General features: G+C 46.2%; 1 protein-coding gene across 2 annotated transcripts in view; it reads left to right on the top strand.

Moving 5' to 3' along the window:
- The window catches only part of LOC311150437 (arf-GAP with GTPase, ANK repeat and PH domain-containing protein 3-like), a 217,243-nt gene that overhangs the window by 97,643 nt on the left and 105,350 nt on the right, over window positions 1-14,250 (top strand). For both annotated transcript variants that reach the window (XM_084187924.1, XM_084187923.1), the window contains exons 2-3: window positions 4,813-4,871; window positions 7,019-7,106. In XM_084187924.1, the coding sequence (XP_084044050.1) occupies window positions 4,813-4,871; window positions 7,019-7,106 (147 nt within the window). The remainder of the gene's footprint in view (window positions 1-4,812; window positions 4,872-7,018; window positions 7,107-14,250) is intronic.

Below are 14,250 nucleotides of genomic sequence, written 5' to 3'. Positions count from 1 at the left end.
TCATCAATCTCCACACAATACCCCATAATAACGAAGCAAAAACTGGTTTTCATAAAACTTAAATATCACATTTACATAAGTATTCAGACCCTTTACTCAGTACTTTGTTGAAGCACCTTTGGCAGCAATTTACAGCCTTGAGTCTTCTTGAGTATGACACTACAAGCTTGGCACACCTGTATTTGGGGAGTTTCTCCCATTCTTCTCTGCAGATCCTCTCAAGTTCAGTCAGGTTGGATGGGGTGCGTTCTTGGTCACCTCCCTAACCAAGGCCTTTCTCCCCCGATTGCTCAGTTTGGCCGAGCGGCCAGCTCTAGGAAGAGTCTTGGTGGTTCCAAACCCCTTCCATTTAAGAATGATGGAGGCCACTGTGTTCTTGGGGACCTTCAATGCTGCAGACATTTTTTGGTACCCTTCCCCAGATTCTGCCTCGACACAATCCTGTCTCGGAGCTCTACGGACATTTCCTTTGACCTCATGGCTTGGTTTTTGCTCTGACATGCACTGTCAACTGTGGGACCTTAAATAGACAGGTGTGTGCCTTTCCAAATAATGTCCAATCAATTGAATTTACCACAGGTGGACTCCAATCAAGTTGTAGAAATCTCAAAGATGATCAATGTAAACAGGATGCACCTGAGTTCAATTTCGAGTCTCATAGCAAAGGGTCTGAATACTTATGTAAATAAGGTATTTCAGTTTTTTATTTTTAATACCTTTGCAAAAAATTCTAAAAATCTGTTTTTGCTTTTGTCATTATGGGTTATTGTGTGTAGATTGATGAGGATACTTTTTTTCACATCCATTTTAGAATAAGGCTTTAACGTAATAAAATGTGGAAAAAGTCAAGGGGTCTGAATACTTTCCGAATGCACTGTAAGTGGCTAGATGTTAAGATCAAGCTTCTAGGTTTCAGTAGAGACGTTCAATCCCCTCCGGGATCCCTGTTGCCTAAATTGTTTTGTGCGTAAAACAAAAAGTGTATGTATGTGTGAGTGTGTGGGTAGAGTCCAGTGTGTGTGCATAGTCAGTGCAAGAGAGTTAGTTCAAAAAAGGGACAATGCAGGTAGCCATTTGATTAGCTATTTAGCAGCCTTGTTTAGCAGTCTTATGGCTTAAGGGCTGAAGCCGTTCAGGGTCCTGTTGGTTCCAGACTTTGTGCACTGGTACCGCTTGCTGTACGATAGCAGAGAGAACATGACATGGGTGGCTGGAGTCTTTGACCATTTTTTGGGCCTTCCACTGACTCCACCTGTATAGAGGTCCTGGATGGCAGGGAGCTCGGCCCCAGTGATGTACTGGGCTGTAAGTTTATCATTTTTTGCAATTATGTTATCAAAACTGAAAACTGTTGTGCTGATTAAAGAAGCAATAAAACTGGCCTTCTTGAAAAAGAATAAGTCATATCTTAGGCTGGCCAATAAAATAAAAGATTAAGATGGGCAAAAGAACCGACACTAGACTTATTTGCACCTCGGACTAGAAGGTCAGCATCCCGGAGTCGCCTCTTCGCTGTTGACATTGAGACTGGTGTTTTGCGGGTACTATTTAATGTTTTGCGGGTCTGTTTCTCAAACTAAACACTCTAATGTATTTGTCCTCTTGCTCGGTTGTGCACCGGGGCCTCCCACTCCTCTTTATATTCTGGTTAGAGCCAGTTTGCGCTGTTCTGTGAAGGGAGTAGTACACAGCGTTGTACGAGATCTTCAGTTTCTTGGCAATTTCTCACATGCAATAGCCTTCATTTCTCAGAACAATAATAGACTGACAAGTGTCAGAAGAAAGTTATTTGTTTCTGGCCATTTTGAGCCTGTAATCAAACCCACAATTGCTGATGCTCCAGATACTCAACTAGTCTCAAGAAGGCCAGTTTTATTGCTGCTTTAATCAGCACAACAGTTTTCAGCTGTGCTAACATAATTGCAAAAGGGTTTTCTAATAATCAATTAGCCTTTTAAAATGATAAACTTGGATTAGCAAACACAACGTGCCATTGGAACACAGGACTGATGGTTGCTGATAATGGGCCTCTACGCCTGTGTAGATATTCCATTAAAAATCAGCTTTTTCCAGCTACAATAGCCATTTACAACATTAACAATGTCTACACTGTATTTCTGATAAATGTAATGTTATTTTAATGGACAAAAAATGTGCTTTTCTTTTGAAAACAAGGACATTTCTAAGTGACCCCAAACTTTTGAACGGTAGTGTATATATAATGGTGTGTCTAGATAGTATGGACAGGATATTAATAGGAAAGGTGTTAACGGTATGTTAACATTATTAAAGTAACCAGTGTTCAATGACTATGTACACAGGTCATGCCTGTGCCATTAAACCCCTACAACTCATCCAGAATGCCGCAGCCCGTCTGGTGTTCAACCTTCCCAAGTTCTCTCACGTCACCCCCCTCCTCCGCACACTCCACTGGCTTCCAGTTGAAGCTCGCATCCGCTACAAGACCATGGTGCTTGCCTATGGAGCAGTGAGGGGAACGGCACCTCTGTACCTTCAGGCTCTGATCAGTCCCTACACCCAAACGAGGACATTGCGTTCATCCACCTCTGGCCTGCTGGCTCCCCTTCCTCTGCGGAAGCACAGCTCCCGCTCAGCCCAGTCAAAACTGTTCGCTGCTCTGGCACCCCAATGGTGGAACAAGCTCCCTCACGACGCCAGGACAGCGGAGTCACTCACCACCTTCCGGAGACATTTGAAACCCCACCTCTTTAAGGAATACCTGGGATAGGATAAAGTATTCCTTCTAACCCCCCCCCCCCCCCCCCCCCCCCCCCCAAATTGTAAAGTGGTTATCCCACTGGCTATAGGGTGAACGCACCAATTTGTGAGTCGCTCTGGCTAAGAGCGTCTGCTAAATGACGTTAATGTGCCCTTGAGCAAGGCACTTAACCCTAATTGCTCCTGTAAGTCGCTCTGGTTAAGAGCGTCTGCTAAATGACTAAAATGTAATGTAAATGTAAATGTGCAGGATAGAGTACCGAGTGGTAGCCAGCTAGTAACAGTGACTAAGTTCAGGGCAATGTACTGGGCGGAGGCTGGCTATTGTTGACTATTTAACTCTCTGATGGCCTGGAGATGGAAGCTGTTTTTCAGTCTCTCGGTCCCAGCTTTGATGCACCTGTACTGTCCCCACCTTCTAGATGGTAGTGTGGTGAACAGGTCGTGGCTCGGGTGGCGGAGGTCCTTCGTGTGACACCGGGTGATCTTCTTGGCCTTCCTGTGACACCGGGTGCTGTACAGTAGATGTCCTGGAGGGCAGGCAGTGTGCCACTGGTGATACGTAGGGCTGACCGCACCACCCTCTGGAGAGCCCTGCAGTTGCGGACAGTGCAATTGCCATACCAGGCAGCGATACAGCTGACAGGATGCTCTCAATGGTGCATCTGGCGAAGTTTGTGAGGGTCTTAGGGACCAAGCCAAATTTCTTCAGCCTCCTGAGGTTGAAGAGGTGCTGTTGCTCTGAGTACTCATCTTGGTATTCCGTCTGGCTCCATGGCCTTGTGATTGTTAACCTGTTGAAAGGTCTTACTCACATTGGCTACGGAGAGCGAGATCACACAGTCATCCGTAACAGCTGGTGCTCTCATGCATGGTTCAGTTTTGCTTCCCTCCAAGCGAGCATAGAAGGCATTTAGCTTGTCTGCTAGACTCACGTAACTGGGCAGCTCGCGGCTGGGTTTCCCTTTGTAGTCCATGATAGTTTGTAAGCCCTGCCACATCCGTCGTGCATCAGAGCCGGTGTAGTAGGATTCGATCTTAGTCCTGTATTGAAGCTTTGCCTATTTGATGGCTCGTCAGAGTTCGTAGCTAGATTTCTCCTAAGCGTCCGAATTAGTGTCCTGCTCCTTGAAAGCAGCAGCTCTATACTTTAGCTCAGTGCAGATGTTGCCTGTAATCCATGGCTTCTGGTTGGGGTACGTACGGTCACTGTGGGGACGACTTCGTTGATGCACTTATTAATGAAGCCGGTGACTGATGTGGTAAACTCCTCAATGTTATCGGATGAATCCTGGAACATATATAATTTTTTTATTTTACCTTTATTTAACTAGGCAAGTCAGTTAAGAACAAATTCTTATTTACAGTGACGGCCTACACCAGCCAAACCCGGACGACGCTGGGCCAATTGTGCGCCGCCCTATGGGACTCCCAATCACGTCCGGTTGTGATACAGCCTGGAATCAAACCAGGGGTCTGTAGTGACGCCTCAAGCACTGAGATGCAATGCCTTAGACCACTGCGCCACTCGGGAGCGTCATATTCCAATCTGTGCTAATGAAAAAGTCCTGTAGCTTAGCATCTGCTTCAACGGACCACTTCCTGTTTGAGTTTTTGCTTGTAAGCAGGAAGCAGGAGGGTAGAGTTATGGTCTGATTTGCCTAAGGGAGGGCGAGGGAGGGCCTTGTATGCATTTCTGTGTGTGGAATAACGGTGATCTAGAGTTTTGTCACCTCTTGTTGCACAGGTGACATAATGGTAAAAATGAGGTAGGGGTGCAATGTGTGTGTGCGTGCGTGTGCATGTTTGCGCTGTCAGAGATGACTTTAAACCATGATTGCACTCCTTCCCTTCAAGCTATGTGTTCGGCGCAACGGAAACAAACAACAATTATTGTCAGGACTGTGTCGGAGAAAGGGAGAGCAGAGCAGGTTTTTCTTTGGTTCAACTGAACATGAGAAAATAAACTGTGAGGATATGAGACAGACAGTGGCAAGGAATCAACACACTGCTTTAACCTTCACCGACCTCAACTTAATGGTGTTTGTTCTCTTTTTATTTTTTCTCTTCCAGACTCTTTCGTCAATAGCCAGGAATGGACATTGAGTCGATCAGTGCCAGAGCTCAAAGTGGTGAGTAGTATTCATGAGTATTCATCATAACTTCAGGCCATATTATTCTTCTGGCATTGGCACTGCAAAAGTATTGATTTAAATGTCAATGCCGGGCCATGCTATATGCATTTCAAAAACATTTCCTCTCATTCTGCATGACAGAGAGAGAGTAGAGTAAAGAAATTGGCTGGAATATTCCCTGGCACCAAGCAAGAGTGTGGGTGATTTTTAATGAGATAAGTTGGCATGGTGATGCGGAGCGCAGAGTGGCTTGCAGCAGGACAGAGAGATGAGTGACAGTTTTGGGCTAGATGGGTGACACGTCCTGGGTCTGATCCACCCGCTGGCACAACTGCTTGCACACGCGCACGCACACACACGTCCTCACAGGAAGAAGGGAATGCTTCACTCACATCATCAATAGGGATATTACCACAAAAACACATTCCATTCCACCATTCTGGTGGTAAATACTGAAGTATTCATAGTATTTTGGTATTTTATGAAAAACATATTGGCATAATCCTATGGGGAATCTGACAGAAAATGATGTTCTCTCAGAGGGACACTTTTATGAAGAACATACTTTCTAAGCAGGGATAATTTGATAGAGCTCATCGTCTTTTATGTAGTGTTAGGTGTTAATTGGAAAATTCCTCCACACATTTCAGGGGTTTAGTGAACTGATGCTGGATTCAGCAGGGAAGAGTCGAGGACTGTCAGAGAAGGGACGGATAACTTCCATTTCTTCCACAGTTCTATATGACAGTATTGTACAGAAGGAGTTTATTCATATATTATGGTCCCCAAAAGCACAGGCAGATGTTATCGTTTCAACAATTGGCAATTGCACTCATGAGGAGATGAGCTGATACTGTATAGTACTGTCTTCCCAAAACATCTAATTGAACCCTGCTGGACCTTGATAATGAACCATAGACTGATCCTTAAAAAAGGCTGTAGTGAGATTTCCACACACTGTGCCCGCTCTGCTTTCATCTGCCTGAACTATGCTCATACAGCAGCCTTACTTAATGATGGGCCTACAACCCAGCAGCTTACAAAGCTTTACAGTTCTAACATAAATTCTGCTCATTTTGTAGTTCGCTTCTGTTATGAGTAGCTCCTAGCTTGTTATTCTTCTGTGGTGGATATACTACTACTCCTTGTCCTCTCCAAAGCCAACTTCCTCCTTATTTAGATTGTAAGTGCAATGATGGAGAGGAGAGGAGAGGAGAGGAGAGGAGAGGAGAGGAGAGGAGAGGAGAGGAGAGGAGAGGAGAGGAGAGGAGAGGAGAGGAGAGGAGAGGAGAGGAGAGGAGAGGAGAGGAGAGGAGAGGAGAGGAGAGGTAGCATCATCTCTTAAAGATCCTGTACACACACACACACGTCTCTCTCACAGTCCCCTATAATTAAAACCATACCTGACTTTACCACCCACTAATGATCTAAAGAAGAGGGTGGTGAAGGAGGATTGGGGGGTTGAGTAGGGGAGGAGGGTGTGTTGGAGGATTGGGGGGTTGAGTAGGGGAGGAGGGTGTGTTGGAGGATTGGGGGGTTGAGTAGGGGAGGAGGGTGTGTTGGAGGATTGGGGGGTTGAGTAGGGGAGGAGGGTGTGTTGGAGGATTGGGGGGTTGAGTAGGGGAGGAGGGTGTGTTGGAGGATTGGGGGGTTGAGTAGGGGAGGAGGGTGTGTTGGAGGATTGGGGGGTTGAGTAGGGGAGGAGGGTGTGTTGGAGGATTGGGGGGTTGAGTAGGGGAGGAGGGTGTGTTGGAGGATTGGGGGGTTGAGTAGGGGAGGAGGGTGTGTTGGAGGATTGGGGGGTTGAGTAGGGGAGGAGGGTGGTGAAGGAGGATTGGGGGGTTGAGTAGGGGAGGAGGGTGTGTTGGAGGATTGGGGGGTTGAGTAGGGGAGGAGGGTGTGTTGGAGGATTGGGGGGTTGAGTAGGGGAGGAGGGTGTGTTGGAGGATTGGGGGGTTGAGTAGGGGAGGAGGGTGGTGAAGGAGGATTGGGGGGTTGAGTAGGGGAGGAGGGTGTGTTGGAGGATTGGGGGGTTGAGTAGGGGAGGAGGGTGTGTTGGAGGAGCCTTTGTTCTCCCCCAGACACACTGGCATTGTCAGCCATGTGATGTCCTTGACTGAACTGTCATCTTGTTGTTTCTGCAGGGTATTGTGGGTAATCTGTCAAGTGGGAAGTCGGCCCTGGTCCACCGGTACCTGACAGGCACATACGTGCAGGAGGAATCCCCTGAAGGTAAGAGACAGAGCTTGCTGCTGTTTAGGAAAAAAAACCTGAGGGAGGAGAGGTGTCACACGTTCTAAAGAGCTAAAAGGTTGTCGACTCTAGAGGGTCTTGTCAGTCAACACATGAACACATCACTTCTAGCTGTGATGGTATCTTGCTAATCTACTCCATCTACTGGCCCTGCTGCGTCATACATGTAAATGTCATTTGAGATCTTTATAAAAATGTATAAAGGATTTCTAAGTATTTCTAAAAATGTATACGCATTTATAAAGGCTTATAAAGTATTTTAATGTGTTACCAGATTATTGGCTGTTCAAAACCTGTTGAAATACCACCTGGAATGCAGTGGAGGCTGGAAATAGGAGCTATAGGAGGACATGCTCATTGTAATGGCTGTAATGGAATGGAGTCAAACACGTTGTTTCCATGTGTTTGATGTGTGTCTTTATTTTTTATTTTTTTTGTGGGTAGATCAGCTTTAATACTGTAGATAGATTGTAACTTCCATCAATGTAATTGTCTGCATCACTTCCAATCCCCCATATGTTTTATTTTTATTTCTCGCATATATATATATATATATATATATATATATATATATATATATATATGTATATATATGTATATGTATATATGTATATATATGTATATGTATGTATATATACACTGCTCAAAAAAATTAAGGGAACACTAAAATAACACATCCTAGATCTGAATGAATGAAATAATCTTATTAAATACTTTTTTCTTTACATAGTTGAATGTGCTGACAACAAAATCACACAAAAATTATCAATGGAAATCAAATGTAACAACCCATGGAGGTCTGGATTTGGAGTCACCCTCAAAATTAAAGTGGAAAACCACACTACAGGCTGATCCAACTTTGATGTAATGTCCTTAAAACAAGTCAAAATGAGGCTCAGTAGTGTGTGTGGCCTCCACGTGCCTGTATGACCTCCCTACAACACCTGGGCATGCTCCTGATGAGGTGGCGGATGGTCTCCTGAGGGATCTCCTCCCAGACCTGGACTAAAGCATCCGCCAACTCCTGGACAGTCTGTGGTGCAACGTGGCGTTGGTGGATGGAGCGAGACATGATGTCCCAGATGTGCTCAATTGGATTCAGGTCTGGGGAACGGGCAGGCCAGTCCATAGCATCAATGCCTTCCTCTTGCAGGAACTGCTGACACACTCCAGCCACATGAGGTCTAGCATTGTCTTGCATTAGGAGGAACCCAGGGCCAACCGCACCAGCATATGGTCTCACAAGGGGTCTGAGGATCTCATCTCGGTACCTAATGGCAGTCAGGCTACCTCTGGCGAGCACATGGAGGGCTGTGCGACCCCCCAAAGAAATGCTACCCCACACCATGACTGACCCACCGCCAAACCGGTCATGCTGGAGGATGTTGCAGGCAGCAGAACGTTCTCCACGGCGTCTCCAGACTCTGTCACGTCTGTCACATGTGCTCAGTGTGAACCTGCTTTCATCTGTGAAGAGCACAGGGCGCCAGTGGCAAATTTGCTAATCTTGGTGTTCTCTGGCAAATGCCAAACGTCCTGCACGGTGTTGGGCTGTAAGCACAACCCCCACCTGTGGACGTCGGGCCCTCATACCACCCTCATGGAGTCTGTTTCTGACCGTTTGAGCAGACACATGCACATTTGTGGCCTGCTGGAGGTCATTTTGCAGGGCTCTGGCAGTGCTCCTCCTGCTCCTCCTTGCACAAAGGCGGAGGTAGCAGTCCTGCTGCTGGGTTGTTGCCCTCCTGCGGCCTCCTCCATGTCTCCTGATGTACTGGCCTGTCTCCTGGTAGCGCCTCCATGCTCTGGACACTACGCTGACAGACACAGCAAACCTTCTTGCCACAGCTCGCATTGATGTGCCATCCTGGATGAGCTGCACTACCTGAGCCACTTGCGTGGGTTGTAGACTCCGTCTCATGCTACCACTAGAGTGAAAGCACCACCAGCATTCAAAAGTGACCAAAACATCAGCCAGGAAGCATAGGAACTGAGAAGTGGTCTGTGGTCACCACCTGCAAAACCAGTCCTTTATTGGGGGTGTCTTGCTAATTGCCTATAATTTCCACCTGTTGTCTATTCCATTTGCACAACAGCATGTGACATTTATTGTCAATCAGTGTTGCTTCCTAAGTGGACAGTTTGATTTCACAGAAGTGTGATTGACTTGGAGTTACATTGTGTTGTTTAAGTGTTCCCTTAATTTTTTTGAGCAGTGTATGTATGTATGTATGTATGTATGTATGTATGTATGTATGTATGTATGTATGTATGTATGTATGTATATATATATATATATATGTTTGATGTGTTTGGTACCATTCCATTGATTCCATTCCAGCCATTACAATGAGCCCATCCTCCTATAGCTCATCCCACCAGCCTCCTCTGCTGGAATGATAAGTTAGCAAGCCAGTCTGTATTTGGGTTTAAGTTATTCTAGCTGGGGATAGATATTGGCATAAAGTACAATGACAGGGCTTGATGGTGACCGTAGGCTGTATACAAACTAAATTCATAATTAGCAGTTAGGTTGAGTGTGTTCCACTTAGTATATAAAGAGAAACCTGCATTATCTTCGCTTATCATCATTAACAGCTAGTCTTTGAAGCCAGGTGTGTTTTCTGTTTCTGTTGTTGTTATTGTTTTGTATCAGTCAACGCAGTGTCAGATTTATGTCAAGCCCAAGGATGTGCTCGGAGATAATTGGCTTTTTATCCATTTGTTCCATTTCCAACTGCCAAACTGAGTAGAAAAGACAATGACAGCTAGAGCAAAGCATCTCCCGTGAAAGAGAGAGGGCTGCTGTTTTGGAATGCTAATTCCCAACAAATCAAGGTCAAACTTAAACCTGGGCTTAAAGCACCAAATCCTACTAAAATCCTTCATTTCAAAGCAAAAGGGGATTGCAGTTGCTGCAATGAACATAAACAGTTTCTGCTTTGGGAGCTCTGAGGCTCTGAAGCACTGAACGAGAGGGCATAGCTCAGTGAGAAGGTATATTTATTTCCACAGGGGCCTGTTCCAGAGATTTCCACTGTGACTTCACAGAATCACAACTGAACAATTCTCCATTTTGATTATCAGGCGGAATCCTTAATGAGTTCGGCCCTGCTGAATTTAGAAGCGAAGGCTCTCCGAAACCCACAAAGATGTTGTCATAGCTGGGGTTAAATTACAATCTTTGAGGGGGTTTGGAGGGTTTGTAGTGTCTGGTTTTGTATAATTATAGTGAGGAGTGACATGAGACATGAAGCGCATAATGAGTTCCTGGCATAATGATGCTGCTTCACCAAGGGAAAGAAACAATCCTTACTGCTTAATTAGGCCTAGAGAAATCAATGACAAAAATGCTGGAAAGCTAAAACCTGAGTGATGATTTTGGGTAATTAAGGAAACATGTTGTTTCTTCTTATTGCATTTTATACAGATCACTGTATCATTTATGTGATACAACATTCCGCTTCATCTCCCATCATTAACAGGTGGCAAAGGGTCTCCTTTTAGTCTCATTCCTAGCACGTTGCTGAGCCCAAATAGAAACTATAGCTACTCTGTAGACTGAAAGAGGCTACCTCGCTTCTAAGGAGAGTAGTGTTTTCTGTTTGGTCCATACCATTCATTCACCCAGCAGCTCTACTCTTCATTTTTTATTCTACTATGTTGCTAGTTGCATCTGTAAAAGGCTAGTACCAGGGATGAGGAGGGAGGTGTTGCCATGGCAACAGTGGAACGGGCTCTGTTGGAATTGTGGCTCCGTGTCAAGGTCTCTGAGCCTCCATGTTCCATTCTAGAGCTGAATATGTTTACTACCTGTTAACCAAGCCCAAAAATACAGCTCCAGTCTCAAAACGTGTGTGTGTGTGTGTGTGTGTGTGTGTGTGTGTGTGTGTGTGTGTGTGTGTGTGTTAGACTCATCTGTATGTATAAGCTGGACAACAGGTTGATAGAAAAGCTATAACCACTATTCATTAGCCACATCCAACCAAAATCATTATACATTATTGCTTGCCTACCCTAATACAGATTGAGTATCTCTCGTTATCGCTCAACAATTAGGTTAGCTTAATTCTTTCGGCACTGAGATTACAGTACAGATGGATTCTCCTCCGACCTCAGGATCCGTTTTTGTCAATGCTTGGTTGTGAACAGAGACACGGCCAGGATGATGGTGATGTTATGTAATCTAAATGTAGGCTTATACTTGAATGCACATCCATTTCATAACATGACAACAGAAGATGTTATTTGGCATAACACTCATAACAGAATTCTGCCCCCCTATGGAAATCAAATGCCCGTCCAACTGATTCGTTCTGGCACCGGCCCTGCTTCAGTGGAGGAAAGTCTGGCTTGGCTTCTGTGATTCTCTCTGTCTCTCTCTCTCTCTCTTTCTCTCTCTCTGACTATTACACAACCCAACTGATGTCTGGTAGAATCCCCCTTCGCCAAGTGGGCTAAAGTGGACTTAATGGGGAGAAAGTGTGGCTCAAGTGGATCTTTATTGCATGTTGGCCCTAGCTAGAACACTGCCTACTTAGTCTTAGAAGACTGCAGGCAGAGCCAGTCGCTGTGTCCTCACTTGCTTTTTTGCAGAGATGGGATCTTGTCAGTTGGAAAGTTCTAAAACTGTTATGAACTCCACATATTCTCTACATCTTATTACCGATGGCTGTAACAGATAACACGGCTGATAATGAAATATCTGGTGTTGCCGTGGCGATATATATTTTATACCAGTTTTCTGTCTATTTTTTCACCCTCAGCATATTTCTTTTTGATATACACTACATGACCAAAAGTATGTGGACCCCCTAGATGGTAGAATATTCTGTGGGGACTTGCTTCCATTCAGCCACAAGATAATTAGTGAGGTCGGCATTGATGATGGCCGATTAGGCCTGGTTCGCAGTCGACGTTCCAATTCATCCCAAAGGTGTTCAATGGGGTTGAGGTCAGGGCTCTGTGCAGGCCAGTCAAGTTCTTCCACACCGATCGCGACAAACCATTTCTGTATGGACCTTGCTTTGTGCATGGGGGCATTGTCATGCTGAAACAGGAAAGGGCCTTCCCCAAACTGTTGCCACAAAGTTGGAAGCACAGACTCGTCTAGAATGTCATTGTATGCTGTAGCATTAAGATTTCCCTTCACTGGAACTAAGGGGCCTAGCCCGAACCATGAAAAACAGCCCCAGACCATTATTCCTCCTCCACCAAACTTTACATTTGGCACTATGCATTGGGGCAGGTAGCGTTCTCCTGGCATTCGCCAAACCCAGATTCATCCATTGGATAAATAATGGCTCCGGAGGAGATGGCTGCCGTTTTACGGCCCCCTATCCAATTGTGCTATTATTTACATTTTACATTTTACATTTTAGTCATTTAGCAGACGCTCTTATCCAGAGCGACTTACAGGAGCAATTAGGGTTAAGTGCCTTGCTCAAGGGCACATTAACGTCATTTAGCAGACGCTCTTAGCCAGAGCGACTCACAAATTGGTGCGTTCACCCTATAGCACAGGCAGGGAGGCCAGCCAACAGCGAGTTGCAGTAGTCCAGACGGGAGATGACAAGTGCCTGGATTAGGACCTGTGCCGCTTCCTGTGTAAGGCAGGGTCGTACTCTCCGAATGTTGTAGAGCATGAACCTGCAGGAGCGGGTCACCGCCTTGATGTTGGCGGAGAACGACAGGGTGTTGTCCAGGGTCACGCCTAGGCTCTTCGCACTCTGGGAGGAGGACACAGCGGAGTTGTCAACCGTGATGGCGAGATCATGGAACGGGCAGTCCTTCCCCGGGAGGAAGAGCAGCTCCGTCTTGCCAGGGTTCAGCTTGAGGTGGTGATCCGTCATCCATACTGATATGTCTGCCAGACATGCAGAGATGCGATTCGCCACCTGGTTATCAGAAGGGGGAAAGGAGAAGATTAGTTGTGTATCGTCAGCGTAGCAATGATAGGAAAGGCCATGTGAGGATATGACAGAGCCAAGTGACTTGGTGTATAGGGAGAAAAGGAGAGGGCCTAGAACTGAGCCCTGGGGGACACCAGTGGTGAGAGCACGTGCTGCAATGCCTGGGGGGGGGGGATTCAGGAGGGAGGAAAATGTGGCAAAGAGCTTCCTAGGGTTAGAGGCAGATGCTTGGAATTTAGAGTGGTAGAAGGTGGCCTTAGCAGCAGAAACAGATGAAGAAAATGTAGAGAGGAGGGAGTGAAAAGATGCCAGGTCGGCAGGGAGTTTAGTTTTCTTCCATTTCCGCTCCGCTGCCCGGAGCTCTGTTCTGTGAGCTCGCAATGAGTCATCAAGCCACGGAGCTGGAGGGGAGGACCGAGCCAGCCGGGAGGATAGGGGACACAGAGAGTCAAAGGATGCAGAAAGGGAGGAGAGGAGGGTTGAGGAGGCAGAATCAGGAGATTGGAGGGAGAAGGATTGAGCAGAGGGAAGAGATGATAGGATGGAAGAGGAGAGAGTAGTGGGAGAGAGAGCGAAGGTTGCGGCGGCGCATTACCATCTGTGTAGGGGCAGAGTGAGTAGTGTGGGAGGAGAGCGAGAGAGAAAAGGAAACAAAGTAGTGGTCGGAGACATGGAGGGGAGTTGCAGTGAGATTAGTAGAGGAGCAGCATCTAGTGAAGATGAGGTCAAGCGTATTGCCTGCCTTGTGAGTAGGGGGGGACGGTGAGAGGGTGAGGTCAAAAGAGGAGAGGAGTGGAAAGAAGGAGGCAGAGAGAAATGAGTCAAATGTGGACATAGGGAGGTTGAAATCCCCCAAAACTGTGAGGGGTGAGCCATCCTCAGGGAAGGAACTTATCAAGGCGTCAAGCTCATTGATGAACTCTCCAAGGGAACCTGGAGGGCGATAGATGACAAGGATATTAAGCTTAAATGGGCTAGTGACTGTGACAGCATGGAATTCAAATGAGGAGATAGACAGATGGGTTAGGGGAAAAATTGAGAATGTCCACTTGGGAGAGATGAGGATTCCTGTACCACCACCCCTCTGACCAGATGCTCTCGGGGTATGCGAGAACACATGGTCAGACGAGGAGAGAGCAGTAGGAGTAGCAGTGTTTTCAGTGGTGATCCATGTTTCCGTCAGCGCCAGGAAGTCGAGGGACTGGAGGTTG

This window comes from Coregonus lavaretus (assembly GCF_964263955.1).
Source record: "Coregonus lavaretus genome assembly, chromosome: 23".
Lineage (NCBI taxonomy): Eukaryota > Metazoa > Chordata > Actinopteri > Salmoniformes > Salmonidae > Coregonus > Coregonus lavaretus.
Note: the sequence above shows the minus strand (reverse complement) of the source record. Positions and strands in the feature narration are given on the sequence as shown.